The 17,025-nt window shown below is 54.8% G+C and overlaps 4 protein-coding genes across 4 annotated transcripts; all 4 read right to left on the reverse strand.

Moving 5' to 3' along the window:
- Positions 1–403: 403 nt before the first annotated feature.
- On the reverse strand, positions 404–730 carry LOC135985860 (feather beta keratin-like). The gene has a single exon (XM_065629524.1). The coding sequence runs from the start codon at positions 728–730 to the stop codon at positions 404–406; it is 327 nt and encodes a 108-aa protein (XP_065485596.1).
- A 4,415-nt stretch (positions 731–5,145) lies between these two features.
- Positions 5,146–5,454, reverse strand: LOC135986037 (feather keratin 1-like). The gene has a single exon (XM_065629779.1). The coding sequence runs from the start codon at positions 5,452–5,454 to the stop codon at positions 5,146–5,148; it is 309 nt and encodes a 102-aa protein (XP_065485851.1).
- A 4,922-nt stretch (positions 5,455–10,376) lies between these two features.
- Positions 10,377–10,721, reverse strand: LOC135985053 (feather beta keratin-like). The gene has a single exon (XM_065627970.1). The coding sequence runs from the start codon at positions 10,719–10,721 to the stop codon at positions 10,377–10,379; it is 345 nt and encodes a 114-aa protein (XP_065484042.1).
- Positions 10,722–15,634: 4,913 nt separating this feature from the next.
- LOC135985054 (feather beta keratin-like) lies at positions 15,635–15,979 on the reverse strand. Its single transcript, XM_065627973.1, has one exon. It carries the CDS (start codon positions 15,977–15,979, stop codon positions 15,635–15,637), a length of 345 nt encoding a protein of 114 aa, XP_065484045.1.
- Positions 15,980–17,025: the final 1,046 nt, after the last annotated feature.

The raw sequence follows: 17,025 nt of genomic DNA on the forward strand, positions 1-17,025 counted from the left end.
ATTTCCTGGGAGAGGTCTTGTGGCCCTTTTCCCCCCCTATCCGGTTTGCTTCCTGAGCCCTGGCTTTGTGCTGGGTGAGGTTGGAAGAGCCTTGAGAGAAGAAAGTAAAGTGAGACGTGTCAGGCTGGGATGCAAGAGAACTTTATTGAGGAAAAAAAAGAGTGCAAAGGCAGGAGCGCCAAGTAGAAGGTGACAAGTATAAGCTGCACGTAGGGCGACCATCAGCTGAGGTTGCTTCTGTGACCTAGATGTTGCCAGAGCACCAAGATCTTCCTGGCTCCTTTAGAGGAGGAGCCATGGACAGCAGGTCCCCGTGCCAAGAAGGGTCCAGAGGTGAGTCCACAATCCATGCCGCAGCTTCAATGCGGTAGGTGGTGTGCGTCAGGGGTGGTGGTGACAGCCCTTAGCAGATGTAGCCGCCCCTTCTGCCTCCAAAGCCACCCAGGCCTCCGAAGCCGCCCAGGCCTCTGAAGCCGTAGCCGTAGCCGAAGGCGCCGGAGTTGATGGCAACTCCCTGGGCACCAAGTTCGTTGCCCACGGCAGCCGATGAGGAGGATCCGACGGCGGTGCTCTGGGGGTGGGAGGTGAGGATGGGTCCTGGCAGGGTGACCAGCACGGCGGGAGGCTGGATGACAACGCGGGAGTCCTGGCACTGCAGGGCACAGGGCTCGTTGCAGCTGTTGGCCAGCGGGGTGGGTCCGCAGGGGCGGTAGGCGTCGTAGCAGGCCATGTGTGTGGTGCGGAGGGGCCCTGGAAGGGACGAGAGGCTGTTGAGCAAGCGCAGGGGCGTGGGGGTGCGAGGAGCGGTGTTGCAGGAGGGCGAGGGAGTGGGGAGGCTGGTGTGGGGCTGTGGGGAGCGTGGCGGTGGGGAGGCGTGAGGGCTGCTGAGGCTGGGGGCAGAGCGTGCTGCAAGAGAGGGGCCAGGCGGGGCAGGAGAAGGAGGGGAAGGGGGCTGAGGCTCACCTTGTTGAGCGCGGAGGGAGGAGAAGGCGTCAGGAGAAGTGTGTGAGGGAGAGAGGCGCTGGGCCGGCTTTTATGCTGGTCCTGGCTGGGCAGGACAGCCTTTTCGCATGACGGCATTTTGCAGCCAGCAGCTGTTGGATGCCACAGCCGGGCCAGGAATGAGGAGGGTGTGTTTTCCTTGCGCAATGCTCCAATTTCTTGTCCTTGTCTTGAGGACGTGTCCACTTGTCCGTGGCGGCAGCTTTGAAGTGTGAGCATTAGAGGCCGAAGGCTTGGTGTTGAAAGCGCATTTCAGGGCAGGCAGAGGATGCGGCCAAAGCGTAGGAGAGGTGGGGTGTCGTCAGTGAGATCATCCCATGGCACTTGTGTGGTTTGCAGTTGCATTGTGTGGAGGGGGTCCCTTTTCCTCACAGCCCTGGCAGACTGGTCTGGGCTTTGGAGCTGTGCTGGGCCTGAGGAATTGCCTCTTCCATGGCGGAGGATCCCTGCCCTTCTTGCTTCCATCTCACTAAGCCTTTCCTTCCACGCTCGTTGTGCTCTCTGGGTGTCTTGGTGTGTGTCTTGCTTATGAGCTGGGTGTGCAGGGTTGATGTTTCAAGGTTTTATTAGTGAAGGAGATTACTCCTGCTACACAGAGAGTGTTCTGGTGTAGACAACAAGCTGACACTGTTTGTCCCAGAGAGAGTGGCTGCTCATGTCTTGGACGACTGTAGTCTTTGAAGACTGAAAAAGTGTCTGGACGGCTGAGCCCCAAGAGTTGTGGTACTGGAGGTAAATCCATTTGGTGGCCATTCACAAGTGCGTTTCCCCAGGGCTCAGTACTGGGGCCAGTTCTGTTTAATGTCTTTCTCCTTCATCTGGACAAGGAGATTGAGTGCACTCTCAGTACGTTTGCACACGACACCAAGTTAGGCAGGAGTGTTGACCCACTTGGCGCTATGAAGGCTCTACAGAAGGCCCTGGACAGGCTGGATCCATGGGCTGGGAGCAATTGCATGAGGTTGAACCAGGCCAAGTGTCAGGTCCTGCGCTTGGGTCAGCACAGCCCCATGAACGCTACAGGTTTGTGGAAGAGTGGCTGGAAAGCTGCCAGGTGGTAAAGGATTTGGGGATGTTGGTCGACAGTGGCTGAATACGAGGCGCTGCGTGCCCAGGTGAGCAGGACAGCCACCAGCATCCTGGCTCGTCCTAGCGCATGTCAGGGTGGGCAGAGGATGTGGCCAAAGCGTATGAGATGTGGACTGTGGTCAGTGAGGTCATCCCATGGCACTCGTGTGGTTTGCAGGTGCGTTGTGAGGAGAGGGCCCCATTTGCTGCCACCTCTGACAGGCTGGGCTGGGCTTTGGAGCTGTGACAGGCGTGAGCGACTGCCCCTTCCATGGTGTTTGATGCCCCAGCTGCACTCTGCCATCTCATTAAGCCTGTCATTAGGCCTGGCCTTTGGTCTTGATTGTGCTCTGTGGGTGTCTTTGTGCCCTCTTGCTTGTAAGCTTGTAGCTGTGTATATTAATTTTCTGTGGCAAGGTTTGGTTGGCATATGGGCTTCATGGTTTTCTTCTGTGAGAAGGTACCAGAAGATTCCCCCATGTGCGAGGGAGAGTCCCCATATGCTGAAAGACAAGCTGGCAGGGAAGAAGACTGGCCTGTCCTTAACTGAGGAGTTTGGCTTGAACTCATGAGAAAAAAGAGAGCTTTTGACGTCTGCAAGAAGAGGCAAGATACTGAGGAGGAACACCAGGATGTTTTGAGTTTATGCAGGGGGAAAATTACAAAGGCTAAAGCCCAACTAGAACTTAATCCAGCTCCTGCTAGAAAAGACAATACAAACTTTTTGGTATATGTTTTTGCAGCAAAGGGAGATGTTTTGCTCTCTGCAACTGCTCAAAAAGAGGTTGTAGTGAGGAAGGGATTCAGTCTCTTTTCCCAAGTACCAAGTGACAGAACAAGTAGAAATGGCCTCAAGTTGTGCCATGGGAGGTCTAGATTGGATATTAGGAAAAATTTTTTTCCAGGAAGTGTTGTCGGGTATTGGAACAGGCTGCGCAAGGCAGTGGTGGAGTGACCATCCCTGGAGGTGTTGCAAAGATGCGTAGTTGAGGTTCCTAGTGACGCGTGGAAAGTAACCTTACAACCTGTAAGATTGTAAAGCAGGTATGTTTGTTTCGGTGCTGTACACACGCGGAAATAATTTTCACCAAAGACACGTGCAACTTTCCAGTAGCCGTGAGCTTAGTTAAATACTGCGAAGTGTTACATATTCATGAAAGTTCTAGGAGCGCCTATACATATTCATAACCTGTCCCCGAGAAGGCGGTTCTTATTACAATGAGTTCCGGGAAATCATTTCCATAGTCTCCACCTTTGATCCCTCCTGGCTGAGCCTGCGCAGTGATCGTGGACCGGGGTCGTCTTCTCTGTACACGTTCACCTCTGGCCTGGTGTGCTGAGTTGGCTGGGACTCAGACTGCTGAGTTGGTTAGAACTGGCGTATCTCCTGTCCTGTGCCCAGGTTTCGGTTATCTAATTCAACCAAGGATGCACCAAGGATGCACCCAAGATTTTGTCTCTGTGCAAGGCCTGTAAAGTCATCAATAAACTTTTGTTTCTCTTACACAAGGCTAAGCAAAGCTAGGCAATCGTAATATGGGTTAAGGGTTCTAAGCGTTGTGGGTTAAGGGTTTGCTCTCTAAGCGTTAGCTCCTGAAGTGTTAGTCCTCTAAATATTAATTAGTTAAGTGTTAGTTAGTCAATTCTCTGTATCACTAGGGCCATGATTTAGAGGTGGGCTTGATAGTGTGGGGTTACCGGTAAAGACTCCATGATCCTCTACGTCTTTTCCAATCAATGTGATTCCCTAGCACAGGGCCTCAGGACATGCTGGGGTTTGACAGGCTGGAAAGCAGCTTTCTGCGCACGACTTTGTGGTGCTGGTGGAGGAAAAGCCGACAAGGAGGCAACAATGCAGCCTTGTGTGAAAAGAGGCCGAGATTCTCCAGGGCAGCTTTGGGATGAGCATTGCCAGTGGGTTTCAAGGTGGTCATGCTGTCTTTCAGTGTTGATGAGGCCCCTTGTTTCGTCTTGTGTCAAGGTAAGAGCTCCCCCAGTGTTACAAGGAAATGCTCTTAGTGGAGGGAGAGTAGTGCGGGACCACTGAAATGCCAAAGGTACTGGAACATCCTTCGTATGAGCTGAAGGTGAGAGAGCTGGGAGGGTTTTAAAGACAGGAGACAAGGCAGCACAAGGAGATGTCATCAGTGTGTCTAAATACTCAAGTGAAAGGGAACAAGGAGAAGGGAATGAGACTCTTGTCATAGGTGCCCACGGCCAGGCCAAGGGTGAATGGGGAGAGTTGAGAAGCCGTGCCATTTCCTTGGAGGACAAGGCAACACTTTTTCAGTGAGAGGATGCTCAAAAAGTGGAACCGCTTGCGCAGAGAGATACTGGAGTCTCTGTCCTTGGAGATACTGAACATCTGTTTGGAAACTGCATGGACAGCCCGCTTGAGCTGCTGATGCTTGAGCAGGTTGGGTTGAACGAGATGATGTCCAGAGGCTCCTTGTGCAGTCAATGATTCTGTTTGCTGTGATGGGCAGCGAGTGGTGCTGGGGAAGTGATTTGGACAAGTACGTGCTGCCATGGGGAGACTGGATGAGAGGCCAGGGTAGAAGTGCATGAGCGCGCCCAAGCCTTTTCCTTGGGCAAGTGAAGGGTTTGTGTGACAGCCAGGCAGCCCACCAGGTGCATGTGGGTGGTGTTCCTGATGACGTATTTCCTAATAGACGTCTTGTAGCTCTTTTCCACCCACCATGATGGCTCCTTGAGCCCTGGCTTTGTGCCAGGTGAGACTGGACAAGCCATGGAAGAAGAAAGCAAGAGGAGACATCTCAGACTGGGATGCAAGAGAACTTTATTGAGGGAAAAAAAAGGAAGAGGCTGGAGTACCAAGTGGAAGAGAGCAAGTTGAAGCTCAAAGAAAGATGTGGAAGAAGAGGAGAAGGTCCAAGGGTAATGTTTGCAGGCAGCTGAGGCTGGCGCCTTCCCTGCTTCCATGCTTGGTGTCTTGAGAGGAGGAGGCATGGCTAGCAGGTCCCCGTGCCAAGAAGGGTCCAGTGGTGAGTCCACAATCCATGCCGCAGCTTCAATGGGGTAGGTGGTGTGCGTCAGGGGTGGTGGTGACAGCCCTTAGCAGATGTAGCCGCCCCTTCTGCCGCCGCAGGAGCCCAGGCCTCCGAAGCCGTAGCCATAGCCGAAGGCGCCGGAGTTGATGGCAACTCCCTGGGCACCAAGTTCGTTGCCCACGGCAGCTGATGAGGAGGATCCGACAGCGGTGCTCTGGGGGTGGGAGGTGAGGATGGGTCCTGGCAGGGTGACCAGCACGGCGGGAGGCTGGATGACGACGCGGGAGTCCTGGCACTGCAGGGCACAGGGCTCGTTGCAGCTGTTGGCCAGCGGGGTGGGTCCGCAGGGGCGGTAGGCGTCGTAGCAGGCCATGTGTGTGGTGCGGAGGGGCCCTGGAAGGGACGAGAGGCTGTTGAGCAAGCGCAGGGGCGTGGGGGTGCGAGGAGCGGTGTTGCAGGAGGGCGAGGGAGTGGGGAGGCTGGTGTGGGGCTGTGGGGAGCGTGGCGGTCGGGAGGCGTGAGGGCTGCTGAGGCTGGGGGCAGAGCGTGCTGGAAGAGGGGGGCCAGGCGGGGCAGGAGAAGGAGGGGAAGGGGGCTGAGGCTCACCTTGTTGAGCGCGGAGGGAGGAGAAGGCGTCAGGAGAAGCGTGTGAGGGAGAGAGGCGCTGGGCCGGCTTTTATGCTGGTCCTGGCTGGGCGGGACAGCCTTTGCGCATGACGGCATTTTGCAGCCAGCAGCTGTTGGATGCCACAGCCTGGCCAGGAATGAGGAGGGTGTGTTTTCCTTGCGCAATGCTCCAATTTCTTGTCCTTGTCTTGAGGACGTGTCCACTTGTCCGTGGCGGCAGCTTTGAAGTGTGAGCATTAGAGGCCGAAGACTTGGTGTTGAAAGCGCATTTCAGGGCAGGCAGAGGATGCGGCCAAAGCGTAGGAGAGGTGGGGTGTCGTCAGTGAGGTCATCCCATGGCACTCGTGTGGTTTGCGGTTGCATTGTGTGGAGGGGGTCCCTTTTCCTCACAGCCCTGGCAGACTGGTCTGGGCTTTGGAGCTGTGCTGGGCATGAGGAATTGCCTCTTCCATGGCGGAGGATCCCTGCCCTTCTTGCTTCCATCTCGCTAAGCCTTTCCTTCCACGCTCGTTGTGCTCTCTGGGTGTCTTGGTGTGTGTCTTGCTTATGAGCTGGGTGTGCAGGGTTGATGTTTCAAGGTTTTATTAGTGAAGGAGATTACTCCTGCTACATAGAGAGTGTTCTGGTGTAGACGACAAGCTCACACTGTTTGTCCCAGAGAAAGTGGCTGCTCATGTCTTGGACGACTGTAGTCTTTGAAGACTGAAAAAGTGTCTGGACGGCTGAACCCCAAGAGTTGTGGTACTGGAGGTAAATCCATTTGGTGGCCACTCACAAGTGCGTTTCCCCAGGGCTCAGTACTGGGACCAGTTCTGTTTAATGTCTTTCTCCTTCATCTGGACAAGGAGATTGAGTGCACTCTCAGTACGTTTGCACATGACACCAAGTTAGGCAGGCATGTTGACCCACTTGGCGCTATGAAGGCTCTACAGAAGGCCCTGGACAGGCTGGAGCCATGGGCTGGGAGCAATTGCATGAGGTTGAACCAGGCCAAGTGTCAGGTCCTGCGCTTGGGTCACCACAGCCCCGTGAACGCTACAGGCTTGTGGAAGAGTGGCTGGAAAGCTGCCAGGTGGTAAAGGACCTGGGGATGTTGGTCGACAGCGGCTGAATACAAGGCGGTGTGTGCCCAGGTGAGCAGGACAGCCACCAGCATCCTGGCTCGTCCTAGCGCGTGTCAGGGCGGGCAGAGGACGTGGCCAAAGCGTAGGAGAGGTGGAGTGTGGTCAGTGAGGTCATCCCATGGCACTCGTGTGGTTTGCGGGTGCGTTGTGAGGAGAGGATCCCATTTGCTGCCATCTCTGACAGGCTGGGCTGGGCTTTGGAGCTGTGACAGGCGTGAGCGACTGCCCCTTCCATGGTGTTTGATGCCCCAGCTGCACTCTGCCATCTCATTAAGCCTGTCATTAGGCCTGGCCTTTGGTCTTGATTGTGCTCTGTGGGTGTCTTTGTGCCCTCTTGCTTGTAAGCTTGTAGCTGTGTATATTAATTTTCTGTGGCAAGGTTTGGTTGGCATATGGGCTTCATGGTTTTCTTCTGTGCGAAGGTACCAGAAGATTCCCCCATGTGCGAGGGAGAGTCCCCATATGCCGAAAGACAAGCTGGCAGGGAAGAAGACTGGCCTGTCCTTAACTGAGGAGTTTGGCTTGAACTCATGAGAAAAAAGAGAGCTTTTGACGTCTGCAAGAAGAGGCAAGATACTGAGGAGGAGCACGAGGATGTTTTGAGTTTATGCAGGGGGAAAATTACAAGGGCTAAAGCCCAACTAGAACTTAATCCAGCTCCTGCCAGAAAAGACAATACAACCTCTTTGGTATATGTTTTTGCAGGAAAAGGAAGCTAAGGAGAATCTCCAACTTGTAGTGGATTCAGGGAGCAAGACATTTACAATGGATGTGGAAAAGGCCTTAATGCCTTCTTTGCCTCAGTCGCTAATTGTAAAACCAGTTGTTCTCTGTGTAGCCAGCTCCCTGAGCTGGAAGACAGTGATGGGGCATAGAACGAAGCCCCAGGAATCGAAGGGGAAATGGTTGGTGAGCTGCTACACCACTTTGATACACCCAGGTGTATGGGGCTAGATAGGTTTTCCCCAGGAGTTGTGAGAGAGCTGGCGGAGGTGCTCCCCAAGCCACTTTCCATCATGTATCAGCAGACCTGACTCGCCGAGGAGGTGCTCACTGACTGGAAGTTAGCAAATATGACACCTATCTAGGAGAAGGGTCCAAAAGAGGATGCGGGGAATTACGGATGTGTCAGTCTGACCTTGTTGCTTGGTAAGGTCATGGAACAGATCATCCTGAGTGCCATCATATGGCAGGTACAGGACCAGCAGGTCATCAGACGTAGTCAGCGTGGGTTTATGAAAGGCAGGTCCTGCTCGAGCAACCTGATCTCCTGCTATGACAAGGTGACCTGCTTTAGTGGATGAGGGCAAGGCTGTGGATGCTGTGGAGTAAGATTTTGGTAAAGTCTTTGACATCATTTCTCCTGGAGAAAGCGGCTGCTCATGGCTTAGACGGGCATAGCCTTCGCTGGCTAAAACACTGGCTGGATGGGTGGGCGCAAAGAGTTGCGGTGACTGGAGTTAAATCCAGTTGGTGGGCACTCACAAGAGGTGTTCCCCAGGGCTCAGTACTGAGGCCAGTTCTGTTTAAGATCTTTCTCCATGATCTGGACAAGGGCGTGGAGTGCCCCCTCGGTAAGTTTGCAGATGACATCAAGTTGGGCAGGAATGTTGATCTGCTGGACAGTAAGAATGCTCTAGAGAAGGATGTGGACAGCCTAGATCGAGCAAAAATGACAATTGTATGAGGTTCAACAAGGCCAAGTTTTGTGTTCTGCACTTGCATCAGTACCAGCCCGTGGAACACTAGAAGCTTGGTGAAAGAGAGGCTGTAAAGCTACCTGTTGGAAAAGGACCTGGGCTATTGGTGAGCCGCTGGCAGAACATGAGCCAGCGTGTGCCCAGGTGGCCAGGAAGGCCACCAGCATTCTGGCCTGTGTCATCAGTAGTGTGGCCAGCAGGAGCAGGGCAGTGACCATCTCCCTGTATGTGGTGCTGCTGAGGCTGCAGCTAGAATGCGGGGTTCAGTTTTGGGCCCTTGATGACAAGAAAGACCTTGAGGTGCTGGAGCGAGTTCAGAAAAGGGCAATGAATCTGGTGAAGGGTCTGTAGCACAAGTGGGATGGGGAGCAGCAGAGGGCCTTGGGAGATTCAGTTTGGAGAACAGGAGGCTGAGGGGAGACCTTCTTGCTCTGTGCAACTACCTGAAAGGAGGTCGTAGAGCGGAGGGTGTTGGTCTCTTGTCGGAAGTGACAGAACTGGAGAAAGCGGCTTGAAGTTGGCCCAGGGGAGGTTTAGTGCGGCTATTAGGGAAAATGCCTTCCCCTAAAGGGTTTTGGGGCATTGGAACAGGCTGCCCAGGGCAGTGGTGGAGTCACCATCTCTGGAGGTGTGTAAAACTGTGTAGATGTGGTGCTTGACGACACGGGTGTGTGGTAGACTTGGTATTGTTAGGTTAACAGCAGGACTTGGTGATCTGAAAATTCTTTCGTAAGCCAACCAGTTCCGTGATTCTACAAGAGTAGCCAGCCAGCTCCAAGGCAGAGCCACTGCTGGCTAAAGCTGAGCCAGCGAGCAATGGTGGTAGCACCTCTGTGGAAACATGTTTATGAAGGGGCAAAAACTACTTCAGAATAGTAACTGGAAGAGAGGAGGGAATAAAGGTGGGAGACAAATCTCTAGAGACAGCAAGGTGAGTGAAGAAGGAGGAGCAGGAGGTGCTGTAGGTTGTGGAGCAGAGATTGCCCTGCAGCCTGTGGTGAAGAACTGGGCTGAAGCAGGTTGTCCCCCTGCAGCCCGTGGAGGTTCACAGTGGAGGAAATGTCCACAGTGGAGGAGATAAGCACCTGCAGCCTGTGGAGGACCTGACGCTGGAGCAGGTGGGTGCACCCACAGGAGGCGTGACCCTGTAGGAAGCCTGTGTTGGACCACAGCCTTGGCAGGACCCGTGCACCCATGAGGAAAGTCTAAATACTTAATGATTCTGTGATTGTGCTTGTGGTAGAGCTGGGGAGTCACGCTGGGGAAGAAAGATAGTCAAGTGTGTGCTGGCCTTGGGAGGTCTCATCAGAGGCATGTTGAGGAGAGTGTTCTGGTGTCCAAGTCTTTCTTTGATCCAGTGATGGGCTTGTGTCATATTGTGGAAGAGCTCCGGAATACTGGTCTGTGTTCTTGGTGGTCTAGGTGGTGCCATATTTCCTGGGAGAGGTCTTGTGGCCCTTTTCCCCCCCTATCCGGTTTGCTTCCTGAGCCCTGGCTTTGTGCTGGGTGAGGTTGGAAGAGCCTTGAGAGAAGAAAGTAAAGTGAGACGTGTCAGGCTGGGATGCAAGAGAACTTTAATGAGGAAAAAAAAGAGTGCAAAGGCAGGAGCGCCAAGTAGAAAGTGACAAGTAAGAAAGTGACAAGCTGCACGTAGGGCGACCATCAGCTGAGGTTGCTTCTGTGACCTAGATGTTGCCAGAGCACCAAGATCTTCCTGGCTCCTTTAGAGGAGGAGCCATGGACAGCAGGTCCCCGTGCCAAGAAGGGTCCAGAGGTGAGTCCACAATCCATGCCGCAGCTTCGATGCGGTAGGTGGTGTGCGTCAGGGGTGGTGGTGACAGCCCTTAGCAGATGTAGCCGCCCCTTCTGCCGCCGCAGGAGCCCAGGCCTCCGAAGCCACCCAGGCCTCCGAAGCCGCCCAGGCCTCTGAAGCCGTAGCCGTAGCCGAAGGCGCCGGAGTTGATGGCAACTCCCTGGGCACCAAGTTCGTTGCCCACGGCAGCCGATGAGGAGGATCCGACGGCGGTGCTCTGGGGGTGGGAGGTGAGGATGGGTCCTGGCAGGGTGACCAGCACGGCGGGAGGCTGGATGACGACGCGGGAGTCCTGGCACTGCAGGGCACAGGGCTCGTTGCAGCTGTTGGCCAGCGGGGTGGGTCCGCAGGGGCGGTAGGCGTTGTAGCAGGCCATGTGTGTGGTGCGGAGGGGCCCTGGAAGGGACGAGAGGCTGTTGAGCAAGCGCAGGGGCGTGGGGGTGCGAGGAGCGGTGTTGCAGGAGGGCGAGGGAGTGGGGAGGCTGGTGTGGGGCTGTGGGGAGCGTGGCGGTGGGGAGGCGTGAGGGCTGCTGAGGCTGGGGGCAGAGCGTGCTGGAAGAGAGGGGCCAGGCGGGGCAGGAGAAGGAGGGGAAGGGGGCTGAGGCTCACCTTGTTGAGCGCGGAGGGAGGAGAAGGCGTCAGGAGAAGTGTGTGAGGGAGAGAGGCGCTGGGCCGGCTTTTATGCTGGTCCTGGCTGGGCGGGACAGCCTTTGCGCATGACGGCATTTTGCAGCCAGCAGCTGTTGGATGCCACAGCCTGGCCAGGAATGAGGAGGGTGTGTTTTCCTTGCGCAATGCTCCAATTTCTTGTCCTTGTCTTGAGGACGTGTCCACTTGTCCGTAGCGGCAGCTTTGAAGTGTGAGCATTAGAGGCCGAAGACTTGGTGTTGAAAGCGCATTTCAGGGCAGGCAGAGGATGCGGCCAAAGCGTAGGAGAGGTGGGGTGTCGTCAGTGAGGTCATCCCATGGCACTCGTGTGGTTTGCGGTTGCATTGTGTGGAGGGGGTCCCTTTTCCTCACAGCCCTGGCAGACTGGTCTGGGCTTTGGAGCTGTGCTGGGCCTGAGGAATTGCCTCTTCCATGGCGGAGGATCCCTGCCCTTCTTGCTTCCATCTCGCTAAGCCTTTCCTTCCACGCTCGTTGTGCTCTCTGGGTGTCTTGGTGTGTGTCTTGCTTATGAGCTGGGTGTGCAGGGTTGATGTTTCAAGGTTTTATTAGTGAAGGAGATTACTCCTGCTACATAGAGAGTGTTCTGGTGTAGACGACAAGCTGACACTGTTTCTCCCAGAGAAAGTGGCTGCTCATGTCTTGGACGACTGTAGTCTTTGAAGACTGAAAAAGTGTCTGGACGGCTGAACCCCAAGAGTTGTGGTACTGGAGGTAAATCCATTTGGTGGCCACTCACAAGTGCGTTTCCCCAGGGCTCAGTACTGGGGCCAGTTCTGTTTAATGTCTTTCTCCTTCATCTGGACAAGGAGATTGAGTGCACTCTCAGTACGTTTGCACATGACACCAAGTTAGGCAGGCGTGTTGACCCACTTGGCGCTATGAAGGCTCTACAGAAGGCCCTGGACAGGCTGGAGCCATGGGCTGGGAGCAATTGCATGAGGTTGAACCAGGCCAAGTGTCGGGTCTTGCGCTTGGGTCACCACAGCCCCGTGAACGCTACAGGCTTGTGGAAGAGTGGCTGGAAAGCTGCCAGGTGGTAAAGGACCTGGGGATGTTGGTCGACAGTGGCTGAATACAAGGCAGTGTGTGCCCAGGTGAGCAGGACAGCCACCAGCATCCTGGCTCGTCCTAGCGCGTGTCAGGGCGGGCAGAGGACGTGGCCAAAGCGTAGGAGAGGTGGAGTGTGGTCAGTGAGGTCATCCCATGGCACTCGTGTGGTTTGCGGGTGCGTTGTGAGGAGAGGGCCCCATTTGCTGCCATCTCTGACAGGCTGGGCTGGGCTTTGGAGCTGTGACAGGCGTGAGCGACTGCCCCTTCCATGGTGTTTGATGCCCCAGCTGCACTCTGCCATCTCATTAAGCCTGTCATTAGGCCTGGCCTTTGGTCTTGATTGTGCTCTGTGGGTGTCTTTGTGCCCTCTTGCTTGTAAGCTTGTAGCTGTGTATATTAATTTTCTGTGGCAAGGTTTGGTTGGCATATGGGCTTCATGGTTTTCTTCTGTTGGAAGGTACCAGAAGATTCCCCCATGTGCGAGGGAGAGTCCCCATATGCCGAAAGACAAGCTGGCAGGGAAGAAGACTGGCCTGTCCTTAACTGAGGAGTTTGGCTTGAACTCATGAGAAAAAAGAGAGCTTTTGACGTCTGCAAGAAGAGGCAAGATACTGAGGAGGAGCACGAGGATGTTTTGAGTTTATGCAGGGGGAAAATTACAAGGGCTAAAGCCCAACTAGAACTTAATCCAGCTCCTGCCAGAAAAGACAATACAACCTCTTTGGTATATGTTTTTGCAGGAAAAGGAAGCTAAGGAGAATCTCCAACTTGTAGTGGATTCAGGGAGCAAGACATTTACAATGGATGTGGAAAAGGCCTTAAGGCCTTCTTTGCCTCAGTCGCTAATTGTAAAACCAGTTGTTCTCTGTGTAGCCAGCTCCCTGAGCTGGAAGACAGTGATGGGGCATAGAACGAAGCCCCAGGAATCGAAGGGGAAATGGTTGGTGAGCTGCTACACCACTTTGATACACCCAGGTGTATGGGGCTAGATAGGTTTTCCCCAGGAGTTGTGAGAGAGCTGGCGGAGGTGCTCCCCAAGCCACTTTCCATCATGTATCAGCAGACCTGACTCGCCGAGGAGGTGCTCACTGACTGGAAGTTAGCAAATATGACACCTATCTAGGAGAAGGGTCCAAAAGAGGAAGCGGGGAATTACAGATGTGTCGGTCTGACCTTGTTGCTTGGTAAGGTCATGGAACAGATCAACCCGAGTGCCATCATATGGCAGGTACAGGACCAGCAGGTCATCAGACGTAGTCAGCGTGGGTTTATGAAAGGCAGGTCCTGCTCGAGCAACCTGATCTCCTGCTATGACAAGGTGACCTGCTTTAGTGGATGAGGGCAAGGCTGTGGATGCTGTGGAGTAAGATTTTGGTAAAGTCTTTGACATCATTTCTCCTGGAGAAAGTGGCTGCTCATGGCTTAGACGGGCATAGCCTTCGCTGGCTAAAACACTGGCTGGATGGGTGGGCGCAAAGAGTTGCGGTGACTGGAGTTAAATCCAGTTGGTGGGCACTCACAAGAGCTGTTCCCCAGGGCTCAGTACTGAGGCCAGTTCTGTTTAAGATCTTTCTCCATGATCTGGACAAGGGTGTGGAGTGCACCCTCAGTAAGTTTGCAGATGACATCAAGTTGGGCAGGAATGTTGATCTGCTGGACAGTAAGAATGCTCTAGAGAAGGATGTGGACAGCCTAGATTGAGCAAAAATGACAATTGTATGAGGTTCAACAAGGCCAAGTTTTGTGTTCTGCACTTGCATCAGTACCAGCCCGTGGAACACTAGAAGCTTGGTGAAAGAGAGGCTGTAAAGCTACCTGTTGGAAAAGGACCTGGGCTACTGGTGAGCCGCTGGCAGAACATGAGCCAGCGTGTGCCCAGGTGGCCAGGAAGGCCACCAGCATTCTGGCCTGTGTCATCAGTAGTGTGGCCAGCAGGAGCAGGGCAGTGACCATCTCCCTGTATGTGGTGCTGCTGAGGCTGCAGCTAGAATGCGGGGTTCAGTTTTGGGCCCTTGATGACAAGAAAGACCTTGAGGTGCTGGAGCGAGTTCAGAAAAGGGCAATGAATCTGGTGAAGGGTCTGTAGCACAAGTGGGATGGGGAGCAGCAGAGGGCCTTGGGAGATTCAGTTTGGAGAACAGGAGGCTGAGGGGAGACCTTCTTGCTCTGTGCAACTACCTGAAAGGAGGTCGTAGAGCGGAGGGTGTTGGTCTCTTGTCGGAAGTGACAGAACTGGAGAAAGCGGCTTGAAGTTGGCCCAGGGGAGGTTTAGTGCGGCTAGTAGGGAAAATGCCTTCCCCTAAAGGGTTTTGGGGCATTGGAACAGGCTGCCCAGGGCAGTGGTGGAGTCACCATCTCTGGAGGTGTGTAAAACTGTGTAGATGTGGTGCTTGACGACACGGGTGTGTGGTAGACTTGGTATTGTTAGGTTAACAGCAGGACTTGGTGATCTGAAAATTCTTTCGTAAGCCAACCAGTTCCGTGATTCTACAAGACTAGCCAGCCAGCTCCAAGGCAGAGCCACTGCTGGCTAAAGCTGAGCCAGCGAGCAATGGTGGTAGCACCTCTGTGGAAACATGTTTATGAAGGGGCAAAAACTACTTCAGAATAGTAACTGGAAGAGAGGAGGGAATAAAGGTGGGAGACGAATCTCTAGAGACAGCAAGGTGAGTGAAGAAGGAGGAGCAGGAGGTGCTGTAGGTTGTGGAGCAGAGATTGCCCTGCAGCCTGTGCTGAAGAACTGGGCTGAAGCAGGTTGTCCCCCTGCAGCGCGTGGAGGTTCACAGTGGAGGAAATGTCCACAGTGGAGGAGATAAGCACCTGCAGCCCGTGGAGGACCTGACGCTGGAGCAGGTGGGTGCACCCACAGGAGGCGTGACCCTGTAGGAAGCCTGTGTTGGACCACAGCCTTGGCAGGACCCGTGCACCCATGAGGAAAGTCTAAATACTTAATGGTTCTGTGATTGTGCTTGTGGTAGAGCTGGGGAGTCACGCTGGGGAAGAAAGGTAGTCAAGTGTGTGCTGGCCTTGGGAGGTCTCATCAGAGGCATGTTGAGGAGAGTGTTCTGGTGTCCAAGTCTTTCTTTGATCCAGTGATGGGCTTGTGTCATATTGTGGAAGAGCTGCGGAATACTGGTCTGTGTTCTTGGTGGTCTAGGTGGTGCCATATTTCCTGGGAGAGGTCTTGTGGCCCTTTCCCCCCCTATCCGGTTTGCTTCCTGAGCCCTGGCTTTGTGCTGGGTGAGGTTGGAAGAGCCTTGAGAGAAGAAAGTAAAGTGAGACGTGTCAGGCTGGGATGCAAGAGAACTTTATTGAGGAAAAAAAAGAGTGCAAAGGCAGGAGCGCCAAGTAGAAGGTGACAAGTATAAGCTGCACGTAGGGCGACCATCAGCTGAGGTTGCTTCTGTGACCTAGATGTTGCCAGAGCACCAAGATCTTCCTGGCTCCTTTAGAGGAGGAGCCATGGACAGCAGGTCCCCGTGCCAAGAAGGGTCCAGAGGTGAGTTCCACAATCCATGCCGCAGCTTCAATGCGGTAGGTGGTGTGCGTCAGGGGTGGTGGTGACAGCCCTTAGCAGATGTAGCCGCCCCTTCTGCCGCCGCAGGAGCCCAGGCCTCCGAAGCCACCCAGGCCTCCGAAGCCGCCCAGGCCTCTGAAGCCGTAGCCATAGCCGAAGGCGCCGGAGTTGATGGCAACTCCCTGGGCACCAAGTTCGTTGCCCACGGCAGCCGATGAGGAGGATCCGACGGCGGTACTCTGGGGGTGGGAGGTGAGGATGGGTCCTGGCAGGGTGACCAGCACGGCGGGAGGCTGGATGACGACGCGGGAGTCCTGGCACTGCAGGGCACAGGGCTCGTTGCAGCTGTTGGCCAGCGGGGTGGGTCCGCAGGGGCGGTAGGCGTCGTAGCAGGCCATGTGTGTGGTGCGGAGGGGCCCTGGAAGGGACGAGAGGCTGTTGAGCAAGTGCAGGGGCGTGGGGGTGCGAGGAGCGGTGTTGCAGGAGGGCGAGGGAGTGGGGAGGCTGGTGTGGGGCTGTGGGGAGGCGTGAGGGCTGCTGAGGCTGGGGGCAGAGCGTGCTGGAAGAGAGGGGCCAGGCGGGGCAGGAGAAGGAGGGGAAGGGGGCTGAGGCTCACCTTGTTGAGCGCGGAGGGAGGAGAAGGCGTCAGGAGAAGTGTGTGAGGGAGAGAGGCGCTGGGCCGGCTTTTATGCTGGTCCTGGCTGGGCGGGACAGCCTTTGCACATGACGGCATTTTGCAGCCAGCAGCTGTTGGATGTCGCAGCCTGGCCAGGAATGAGGAGGGTGTGTTTTCCTTGCGCAATGCTCCAATTTCTTGTCCTTGTCTTGAGGACGTGTCCACTTGTCCGTGGCGGCAGCTTTGAAGTGTGAGCATTAGAGGCCGAAGACTTGGTGTTGAAAGCGCATTTCAGGGCAGGCAGAGGATGTGGCCAAAGCGTAGGAGAGGTGGGGTGTCGTCAGTGAGGTCATCCCATGGCACTCGTGTGGTTTGCGGTTGCATTGTGTGGAGGGGGTCCCTTTTCCTCACAGCCCTGGCAGACTGGTCTGGGCTTTGGAGCTGTGCTGGGCATGAGGAATTGCCTCTTCCATGGCGGAGGATCCCTGCCCTTCTTGCTTCCATCTCACTAAGCCTTTCCTTCCACGCTCGTTGTGCTCTCTGGGTGTCTTGGTGTGTGTCTTGCTTATGAGCTGGGTGTGCAGGGTTGATGTTTCAAGGTTTTATTAGTGAAGGAGATTACTCCTGCTACATAGAGAGTGTTCTGGTGTAGACGACAAGCTGACACTGTTTGTCCCAGAGAAAGTGGCTGCTCACGTCTTGGACGACTGTAGTCTTTGAAGACTGAAAAGGATCTGGACGGCTGAAGCCCAAGAGTTGTGGTACTGGAGGTAAATCCATTTGGTGGCCATTCACAAGTGCGTTTCCCCAGGGCTCAGTACTGGGGCC

Source organism: Caloenas nicobarica, chromosome 2 (assembly GCF_036013445.1).
Source record: "Caloenas nicobarica isolate bCalNic1 chromosome 2, bCalNic1.hap1, whole genome shotgun sequence".
Classification (NCBI taxonomy): domain Eukaryota; kingdom Metazoa; phylum Chordata; class Aves; order Columbiformes; family Columbidae; genus Caloenas; species Caloenas nicobarica.